Genomic DNA, 11278 nt, shown 5'->3' on the forward strand with positions numbered 1-11278 from the left:
ACAGTTCCCTTTGATTCCTGGTACTGTTTTCAGAGCCATCTTTTCCAAACTGTTAAAATTAATCAAATATGTTGTTACCTCAAAGTGTTTCATACCAATCAACCATTCACAGACCATACCCACATAGCAAGGAGCTGTACTTGGTTTATGAAAAAGGAAAGTAGGCCACAGAACTTAACGACTGCCTCTAAACCAGAGGACGTGTATGCAAAAACAAAACTCAGTTTTAGAAGGTTTTTTGTTTCAGATCTGTGCTCCTTGTTTTCATCTCATTCTCAAAAGGCTGTCAGTCTTGCACTGCCTATTCCACAGGGATAGAAGACAACACATCTTTAAATCCCAATATAATTCCAACAGTAGCTTTCTGACACATCTAAAAGCTGAAGCAGTGGATCAGGTGTGAATGAACCAGGGTTTCTGAACGCAAATATAGTAGTTAACTTACTTTTTCTTTTGCCTCCTGTTCTTTTCGTTTTGCTTCTACCTTTGCTTTCTTCTCTGCTTCTTTCTTTGCCTTCTCTTCCTCCTTAAATTTCTTTATCCTGGGATCACAGCTGTATGCATTGTCTGGCAAAAGAAAGGATGCATCGTGTACAAAAGAAAAACAGGAGATATCCACTGTTAGTTAACAAATATCTCTTTAAAAAAACAGCAATTTGCATGCTCACCAACAAGTGTCCTAATTCTGTTCATTTCTTCTTTTTTTCTCAATGCTCTGGCAGCTCTGTTCTGCTTTTCAATCCACCTCCTTTCATCTCGACTAAAAAGGGAAAGCATAGTTAGTTCAGTGCTAATACCCTACAGTGTCAGTCTGTTAGAAATTCAACAACAAAGTTTTTTTTTTAAAGTTTCTGCACACAGATTGTCTTTTCTGATTACTTCAAAAATATATTTCAAAAAATGAAGTTCCAGGCCCTAAGCTCATGTCAAAAATGCTAAGCGTTTACACAATTACATAAACCTGACAAAACACCTGACAAAACAAACTGCTTATCTGTCATTGCAGGGAATGAGATCATGGACTTTATTTTCAAAATGCAATCCAATTGTTGACCCAAGCAAAACAACTGAAATGCTGGTATACAGTTTAATTAAAGGGCAGCAATATAATCAATGTCATTTATCTCCATTTTAGAGAATATAGGTCATGTCAAGTAAACCCATCTGCACAGAAAGAACACTTTCTATGAAGTACCGTGACACTTTGGTAAAATCATGCCGGATTCACTCCAGTAAAATACAGCTCAGGTTAAATAGATTAAAAATTGGCTAAGTAATCTGAAAATATTTGTCAGTGCTGTCAAGAAAGAGGCAAATTTTTAGTGGGGGTCTATACCCTTATCCACACAACCAGATACAGAACAATATACCTCAGAACAAAGAAAACAATCCCCATAACAGAGTAGGAGACTACTACGAGTAGACTGAAGGTTTAAAACAGGTGTAACATCACCTTTGGTACGAAGGGATAACAAGAATCATGATCATCTGAACAGAAGCTGAAACGTAGTTCTCTCTCTGAAGTACAGCACACTATGTACCATTTGTCTAAACATTTTTAAAACAGGACACTACTGAAAGGAATAAGCACAAAAAAGAGCTACGCAAATAATTCAAGAGCCTTCCTCCAATGAGAAGCCTAGAGATAAATCTGTATAATTTATCAAAAATACAAGTGGTATGGAATTGATGATTACAGTGCCCTCACAGAACCTTCACAGGAGAAAGAACATTGGGTCCAGAGAGGCTCAAAAAATTTAATAGCAGGAAGAGGCATAAGAGAAGAGGAACGAATGCCTAGCTACAGCCTAAATATGGCACAGTTTTTAGCCGCAAAGCAAGCTAAGCACTGACTCCAACTACAAAATTGATTTCTATTCAAACTTGGAAGAAGAGGTTCATACAATGCCAGTTATGGTTATACAAGGATGACTAAGTGAAAGGTTGTGTTCTATGAAATACGTGTTGGACTAAATGATTCTGTGCTCTAACTTGAACATTCTGCGTTTATAACTGTAGGAAGGATAAAAATAGAATGTATTTTCCAATAGCAACATAGTCTGAGTAATTCAGCAACTATCACTACATCAACAAATACACAATTTTTATTAACATCAAGCCATCAGCACTAATCTCTCTAAATTCTAGAAAGTATCACTTGTCTCAGCAAAGTTTAATAAAGAGTTGGAGAGAGAAACAGTACCTGCTTACTCATCCACTCTGTTCTGGCTCCAGGTTCAACCTGTGTTTGGGACTTGCTGGAACTGCAAGTCTGAACTTGAATGAACACACATTTCAAAGCACCCCAGAAACACCTCTCTGATGCAAGCAAGAACTATTTCAATTACACAGATAAGACAAAGAGAAGCCCACAGTCAGTCCAGTTCAAGATCATGACTGACTACTAAGCTGGTAGAGTAGAATTCAGTCTTAGCCCAGCTACCTTTCTTCCTATGACTTAGAGTCTAATAGAAAGTTGGAAAATCTTGCTTTATCAATCTCTTAGTCTCCTATCAAATTTCTTTTTACTTACATACCATTCTGCTTTTTCTTTTTCCTCTTCATCTAAATAGGAAAACTCTCTCCAGGAATCAAAATTATACCTAAAGCGAAAAAAAGCAAAAAACCAAACCAAGAATGAATGAAAAAAAAAACCAAACCCAAAAAACACCACCCAACCAAACTGCAAAGCTATTACAAATCATCTACCTTTTTTACTATTAGGTTTTTGTAGGCAATTATACTGTTACTTACAATTTATAATACATAATTTACAATTATACTGCACCTACAATGATTTCACTGTTAAGCCAAAACACAAGATGCTATTGAAAGTAATGATTTACATCTATCTGTACTGTAGGACAGAGTGCATTTCAGGATGGGATCAGTCTCACCAACTCTAAATGTCTACAGTGCAGTTGTCTAAGCTCCCATTATAGGGAGTGGAGATATCGTGCAGTCTGTAGAGTTCAGAGAGAAATTAATTTAATCTTTATATAAACATCCGTATTTAGCAGGGAAGTCAAGCCATAAACTCGACTGACTTTTTGGACTAGACAGACCTCCCTTAACTAGAGGAGCTTAAATACCTAGTAGACACCTCCACTAAAAACACACGTTAGGTGAGATGAACCCCATTTCTAGTCTGTGGGTCAACTCAGTTCACAGCCATTGTGGTCAGAGAACTGTCAGAAGCTCCCGCTGTAACTGTGAATTTACAACGCGGATGCATTAGCTAGGAGAACGCCAGCTCAGTTTGTGGAAGGCACCAAACAGCTGTGGGGTAATTTCGTGACATTAATAGGTCAGAACAGACCACAGCCAACAACCTACATACAAAAGGCTCTGCAAACCCTTTATATTGCATGTCTTGAATACTGTGAATAGAAACTGAGGTATCAGCTAACTTACCAAAATGAATAGAATGCGTCTACCTCTTCAAATGAGGAGTTCATGTCCCCAAGTTTAGGAACGTTTTTCTTATTTGACCACCTGAAAATAAATGGGTATATCCAAGAAATAATATATATATAATCTTACTTCATAACATGGCATGTGTTAAGTACAGAATCAAAACATCAAATCAGAGGCTCCCTCCCTCCAACACAGAGGTGCACCAGGAAAGAGGAAGAAAACAGGAGAGTTCCTTCTAAACATTCTCCAGATTGAACCTTTTTTGGCGAGCTCCCCCAGAAAAGCAAAATCCTCCTGCCCAAGTTTTGTGTGCCTACAAGGAGACCTGATGGAGCACAAGCTATCTTTGTAGATATTCAATTCTCCATACACATTCTCCTGGTAGAGAAGCTTACAAGAAGTGGACAAAAGGTGCTCTGTGAGTAACTTGGCTCTCTGGTGGGCTACAGGAAGTTTCCCACATGTTCTAACAGAGTACAAGGGAATAATGCATGCTCTGCCTCCATTCCATTTTTTTCCCTGCAAAGAGGGAAATCTTCCATAGGCTCTAGAATTTGTTATTCCATGACATAGCATCCATTTCCAAGCAGGGAAGGGAACAACCCATCTGACAACCACAGATCCAGGTCTGAATCTCTGGAATACTTGATAAAAGATTCAATAAATCTACTTTAAATAACCAACGGATTGTTCACAATGTGTTGTAACGTGCCTCACATGATAAAACACTGTTTTTTCATACAGGCAAAAGGTGAAATAGATTTCTATTGTGACAGCCTTAATATAAAGTTAATTGGCAAGCATGAATCAAACGCAGGAAAAAAAAGTCACACACCTTAAGAGAGAACCACCAAATATTGATAGTTACATTTATCTTCTCTTTTAACCAGCTAAATTGTGAACATAACTATTGTCTTCTGTTAATGTCTCAGCCTCATAAGAAAATAATAAAAAAAGGAATTTTTAGTCAGTAGCACACACAGACTTGGTATAGTAAATAATTTTAAGATGAAACAATGTGTTGTACAAAAAGGACAGTAAGTAATACAGAGCTGAGAACAGACTTTTTTTTTTTTAGATCTCATGGGTCAAACTCAATGCCACCAATGTGACAGTTCAGATTATTTTAAAATTAAATAATAGAGAGTGCACTATTTTACTTGTATTACATTTCTAGCAAATCAATACATCTCCCAGAATCCCTTAAAATCACACCTGTTACAAACACAATGCCAGAAGAGTCTGCAAATGCTGATTCTCCAGCAACAGCAAAGGCAGTCTGACATAGCTTACCTGGCATTTCTTTCAAAAACTGGTGAAAAAACTTCGAAGAAGTTTTCTTTTGCTTCACTTTTGGAAGGTACAGAGTTATCAAAAGTAGGATCTATGCTGTTAAATGCTCGTCGTTTCACAGGATCAGATAATATTTCATAGGCTGAAAAAAAAGTTACCAGACATAAAACATGAGACTAAAGTGAGTCTTCCCCACAAGGTGGGAATGTTACAGAAAAGGTTCTAAATGTTTAAAAAGATGCTTTCAGATCTGTGTTGGATCTATCATTCTGTACAGCTTGATATTTAATTATTTCAGTGACAACAAATAACATTGCTGTCAATTCACACTAAACTAAGTACGAGGAAAACATTTACAAAAACCAACACATTTAACCATTACAATGTAACAAACCAGATTATATTTTAAATAATTTTGTAGCAGTAAATGCCCCTCAGGCACTGGGAGTTTGGGCATGACATCTTCAGGCTTTTATCCTACACCAGATCCTTGCAGATAAATCGACAAAAGTCTACTAAGACAGGCACAGAGTAAAAGCAGTCCCTGAGTTAATATGATGTCAGAACTGGCAAGAACAGGAGCCATTTATTAAGACTTTTGCAGCTCATGATGAAGTTGTTTTACACTCTTTCCAAGCCTCAGTACACCACATAGCTACTAGCCAAAAAATGCACGTGCTCCCAGTTTTCCTGTTCTTACAGTCCTGCAGTTGGGGAGCATCACATTACTTAATCTTCTAAACTGGACATTACACACACTGTAGGTTTGGTATACTCTAGTTTTCTCTCACGGAAGTGTGGAATGACTTTGTCTGTCAGTTCTACAATACCCACTATTTTTCAGTAAGAGTGAAAAGTCATCAAAGCAATCAAATTCATGTTGCAATCATTCATGGGCTTCTCTGGCTGCATCCCTGGACACAGAACACTGCACCGTGAAGGTCAGATCTAGATGGTGATAAGCTGGAGAAGACCTTGGTGCTCTGTGGTTCTGTAAACTGATCTCACTGTGCATGTTAATGGAGAGAAGTAAGGCAAAGGACCACCCATAAGCTGCTGTCTGCCAGCCTTCCCTTCCCCTCTGGGAAGAGACTTCCCCTCTGCCAATACTCTAAATGACCTCAATGATCCTCTACATTGCAAGCTAGGAGCTTTTACCATTTTCCTGATGCAATAAATTCTGTGCACATCCATTGGTTCCTCTTCCACTTAAGGGATGTCCCTTCCATACAGATCCGCAATTCTATTCCCACATACTCTGTTCCCCCAGCACTGTATCTCCCACTCATTCCTTTGTCAGACCCAGCTCCGAATTCCACCTACATACTCCTGCCTTGCAAGTTTCTTCTCTCCGTTCCATTACCACTTGCTCCTACTCCAGATTCCCCTTCCCTACCACGGCATTTCCTTCCTTCAAGGTGCTGCCTGGAAGCATTTACTCCTCTTCCATGCCACTTTGTGCTTTCCTTTCTGTTTATCCTTAGATTGTAAGCAGTTAAGGGGAAACATATTTTGCTCCTTGCATGTAGAACACAGAGCATATTCCTGAATTCAGGTGCAGGTTGTTCCTATTATAAATATATGCCAATTTCTGACAGGACTGCAACTACGGAAAAAAAATTTCCTTTCGCAACCTTCTTCCTTTTGACAACTCTAAGGGAGACTGAAAACTTCATTAGCTTGTCTAATATATCAGCTAACATTTTAACTAGTATTGTAAGAAGACATCCAGAAGAAGAAAGTTTAGAATGCACAAATTCCAAGATTTCTCCCCACCCTGAGCTTATTGAGTAAAAAAAAAATTGTTTAAAATAAACAAAAAAGCCAAACTCCAAAGCATTTCTAGAGGCATGTCATACACCTAGAACACTCCCTATGGTTCTGGAATCGGCCAGCAGTGGTGTTCTAGCAGGCAAGAAAGGAAATGTTACTCAGTTGAGTTCACTCGGTCAACCGTGGGAAAAAAACAGCATCTGAAGAAGCTGATATCCTACATCAAATCAACCTATGCTCTGTTGGCAGAGTAAGCACATTAGAACTCAGATTTTCCAATTGCTGTTGGTGTCTTAAGGGAAGTACTTTATAGCACACCAGTTTATGCCAGGTATGTAGCTACCTCTAGTGGTTCGTCGTTGTATATGCTGCTACGAGTGTTTACATTTTGTCACCAAGTGGCACAGCAGACAAACGTCTATCAGCTGCATTCCCATACTGCTTCTACCCAGAAGGAAGTTATATTGATGTGGTCCCTATTTATTGAGGCAGTTTTCTAAAATGGAAAACAACTTCTCTGGCTTTTTAGTAATTGACAATTCTTTAAAACCTAATAAAGCTCTACAAATACGTTTCAGATAATCAAGTAGATTGAGAGAGTATCTAATAAAAGAGATCAATTGCTTACCTTTAGTTATGCATGTAAAATAATCATTATCACCTTCTCCTATCTGTTCCCCTGCAGCTTTTCGCTTGTCTGGATGATGTTTCAAAACCATGGATTTATCTAGCAAATAGATGCATTAGGTTTAGAAACGCGTCATCATCAACAATTTATTTCTCACAAACTACAAAGTAATACAATAATTTCAACTGACATTTCTCTAAATAGATACTAAAAAAAAATAAAATTTAACAAAAAACACCAGGAAGAAAACAGATATGAGTTAGTGAACTTTCTTTGATTTAACGCTATTGTCAGAATTAAAATTTCATCATCTTTGCTGGGACACAGAATAACCGCAACTCAGAAACTATATTCCACCTTCATCAGCTGAAGAAGTACTGATTTTTGGGGACTTACTCTAATATTACGCATAGCAAAATGCTTCAGTAAGTGTATGGTTTAAGCATAATGCAGTTTCAGGACTTTAATTATGCAAGATTGTACAATTCCCTGTGCAATCATACCGAAAAAATAAAGAAAAAAATAACTAATGTAATTTTAATTGTTATTTCTAGTGAAAAGCAAAGTAGTTCAGATAGAATACAATTTTTATTTTATCCCTTTACTCAAGTTCTGTACACAGTCCAAGATGAAATTTAGCAATGAAACTACAGCCATAAGCCTGTGAAGACTGCCACACTTACCCATAGATAACATTAAGCGCACACACACAAGACTTTGTGGTCAAGTTGTCTCTCTGTTTAGGCCTTAAACCTAAGATTTAACTAACACATACAGAGTATCTACTAAAGTTGCTACTAAAGGTTATCTTCGTGTTTAAACAGTAAAACCGGATTTTAAACTGACTTCTTTGCCAAAAGGTCTAGCCATATCATCATACAGCATAAAATGTACCTTTTTGGCTCACTATAAAATACCAGAGAGAAGATACCAGGCAAGTAGTTACAGCAACCTGCCTTTTGAGAAACAAATCAGAGTCCTTGTTAAAAACAGGAAAAACACAGTATATACTGGTGAAAAAGACTCACATTTCTATATCACCATGTAATCATTGAGTGCTGTTAGGACCCTAAAGAGAGAGATGCCCCAGTTCTTGCTCGACAAGATTAGTGAGACCACTAATCATCACCAGAATAGGTGTTGCTCTATGCTATATTAGCACATGCTCCACGGTGGCACTGCTAAGCAACACGTACCTGAGGCAACATAATTTCCTGTGCAAGTTGGTAATTTGCTAATTTCCACCCGTTTTCATTTGGGAGTAACTTAATCTTCATCTGTGGTTTCACTGGGGACAGTGATACTACTCACACCAGTACAGTGGCACAGGCAATTGCTTGCAAGATCAATCCACAAAACCATCATCTTATTTCACAAAGGCTATTGAACAATCTTCAGAGCACTTTTAAATCTTCCTACACTAAATACCTGCATCCTTCTTGCAAAGTCAACTCTTGGTCACATTGCTTTCTAGGAAAAAAAGTTCTGAAGCCCAACATGTTGTTCCTTCATATGCAAGTACCATAAAATACCCCCGATCACCTGCATGCACTTCTGAATCATGTCATGATTTAAGACACAGGCCCATGACATCATTAAGCAGTACAGTGGCACTTCCAAGTTCTATTGTTTACTTACCCAAAATGTCAAGGAAACTTAACCTCACAAGACTACATTTTTAATAGCTTGGTAATATCCCAGAGATCCAGCCACAGGAACTCTACAGTTTTCATATGGTGAAACGACCAAAGAAGAGGAAAACCAAGCTTCTCAGTGGCCTAAGTAACTTTTAGTTACTTGAATACCTGAAAATTCAACAGCTACTGCTCCATTCCCATGCAATCTAATCAGAATGATAAATGCAGCGTACTTCTTAAACATTCACTAGCATTAACATGGCAGCTAACCATTGTAAAGGGGCTTCAAGGTACCAAGCTACTGAAACACACAGGGCAAGGCTAGTGTTATTTCTGTTATAGTCTCAAGGTTGTTGACAAAAAACACAGGCAAGAAAGCTGAGATGTGAACTTGGTGAAATTTTTGAATTTCCTAGCTTCAGGCCTGTGGATTTTGGAGCTGCGATGTGAATTTAGAAGGCTGGTAAGCAACACAAATCAAAGAGCGGGCATTTTCAGGCCTGTGAAATAGTAAAAAGCTTGTTCGTGACATGTATGTGTTTTCACATGGAAAACAGTTGTGTACATCTGAAAAAAAGGTATGCTTATGAAGGAAAGGTACTTACGAGCTGCTTTGATTTGTTTCTGAGTAGCCCTGTATCGTATATTTCCTAGCCCAAGAACTGCATAATGGTCTTGATTCTGAGGGAAGGAAAAAAAAAGAACCCTAATAAACACTTATAAATGCAACCTAAAAAGCCACAACACAACACATGCAGAAAAACAGTTCTCCCCATCTTTTAAAAGCAAGAGGCAGAATTCTTCCCTCTCTCAATAAATATTAGAAAAAGGCTATAGGAACAATTGTCATAAAGGTCATAATTATTGAATAACCAAATATCAATAAAACAAGCCGCTGTTACAGAAATTCAAGTAGCTTAATATTAAACTGGATTAAAGCACTGAATCCTAGAAAGTTCTACTACTGGAAAATTGAATTGCTGTCTTTAATATTGAGTGCTAACACAACTTCAGAATAAGCGAAGTGGTAACAGGGAGAAGAGACACTTTTACTGCTGAGAGGCAGTAAAATGAAAAACAACAGTTCAACACTAAGGTCTTATCCTGATGTGCACTTGAGTTTGCCATCATCAACTGGTTATGCGTGGAAAATACAAACCCAGCTATAACGCTAAGGGACATAAACCAAATCATATGGGGGTGGGAGGGGAGGAGGAAGGGGATCTTTAGCAGCTGGTAATGGCAGATAACTTTGTCGGGAGATTTCCAGCAAAAATAGTTAACACTAATCTGTATCAGCTGAATACCTTCCAGTCCTTTGGATCAAGGGTTTTTAGCATAGGAAATTCTTCAAGCTGCAATTCTTCATCCCCTGATTCTTCAGAAAGTTCCTTCTCATCTTCTAGCTCCTGGAAAGAGGCAGAAACATTTATGTTTCTCCTCTTAATAAATGCTTCAAACCATCTTCCCACAGGTTCCACTTGACAGAGTACTGATGCTATAAGCAAAAACATAAAAGCAACTTCACCTTCCGTGGTTTACTTTTTTAAAAAAATTAAACCCCATCAAAGCCCATAAAAGTACTGTATCACACAAGGGTACAGATTGCCCAATCTTCTAGTTCACTCTAAAAACACCAGACTGCTTTAAAGATTGCAAGAACCAGAACACATGCCTATCAGACGGTACCTTCCAAACACTTCACTCTGTTCTCAGATCTTGAAAGGTGCTTTCAAGTTAAAGGAACGCACATGTTAAATGATATTAAATATCTTCCTTGCTTTGGTAACAGGAGATAACTGCGGCCGAAACATTTAAGTTTGGATTGATCTTCTCCGCATTCCCGCTCCCCCTTTTACAGGCCACTCCCTCTGGCAGCGAAACCGGGCTTGTTGCTCACACACTGACTTGAAATGAGCCCCGAGGCAGATGCAACACGTGAAGAGGAAAGCATTAAAGTAAAACAAACGGGAAAGTTTTGCAGAAACAGCAGATTTTTCAACTCTAACGCCTCAGCGGGTGCCTGAGGGGTGGGCTTGTTCCCCTGGAACACGCACTCGCTCACAGCAGGGGAAGCCCCGGTCCTGACAGCAGCGGCAGAGGGCTGCCCCGCGCCCCGGCGGGACGGGCGGCAGCGGACGATCCCGGCAGCAAGGCCCCGCTCCCCTCCCCGACGTGCCGCCTCCACCGGCCGTGGCTCGGCACCGGCTGCAGCCCCGCGGCCGGGCCGCTCTCGCCCCCTGCCAGAGGGGCCGGCGGTACCTACCGGCCGACAGCGCCCTGGTGACGGCCGTGACCTGCCCCTCCTGCGCCCCCCGCAGCATGGCGGCAGCGGGCGGCGGGCCGGAGCGAGCCTCGGGCCTGGGCGCCGGTCCCCGCTCGCCTCGCCTCGCCGGTTGCCAGGAGCCGGCGCATGGAGGCGCCCGGCGAGCGCTTCCGGGGCGGCGGCGGCGTGCGGCGGGATAAGCGGCCCGGCGGGGCCCGGCCCCCACGCCGACCTCCTCGCCCCCCTGCCTGCTCCACGCCGCCA

General features: G+C 40.1%; 1 protein-coding gene across 2 annotated transcripts in view; it reads right to left on the reverse strand.

Moving 5' to 3' along the window:
- The window catches only part of DNAJC2 (DnaJ heat shock protein family (Hsp40) member C2), a 17768-nt gene extending 6709 nt beyond the window's left edge, over positions 1-11059 (reverse strand). Inside the window, exons 1-9 of one of the 2 annotated variants that reach the window (XM_059816209.1) lie at positions 11015-11059; positions 10056-10246; positions 9354-9429; positions 7112-7210; positions 4711-4852; positions 3415-3495; positions 2538-2603; positions 669-760; positions 446-567 (exon numbers count right to left, since the gene is read on the reverse strand). In XM_059816209.1, the coding sequence (XP_059672192.1) occupies positions 446-567; positions 669-760; positions 2538-2603; positions 3415-3495; positions 4711-4852; positions 7112-7210; positions 9354-9429; positions 10056-10088 (711 nt within the window). In that variant the 5' untranslated portion in view covers positions 10089-10246; positions 11015-11059. The remainder of the gene's footprint in view (positions 1-445; positions 568-668; positions 761-2537; positions 2604-3414; positions 3496-4710; positions 4853-7111; positions 7211-9353; positions 9430-10055; positions 10247-11014) is intronic. The other variant, XM_059816210.1, reaches the window with a different exon arrangement.
- Positions 11060-11278: the final 219 nt, after the last annotated feature.

This window comes from Gavia stellata, chromosome 4, assembly GCF_030936135.1.
Source record: "Gavia stellata isolate bGavSte3 chromosome 4, bGavSte3.hap2, whole genome shotgun sequence".
Lineage (NCBI taxonomy): Eukaryota > Metazoa > Chordata > Aves > Gaviiformes > Gaviidae > Gavia > Gavia stellata.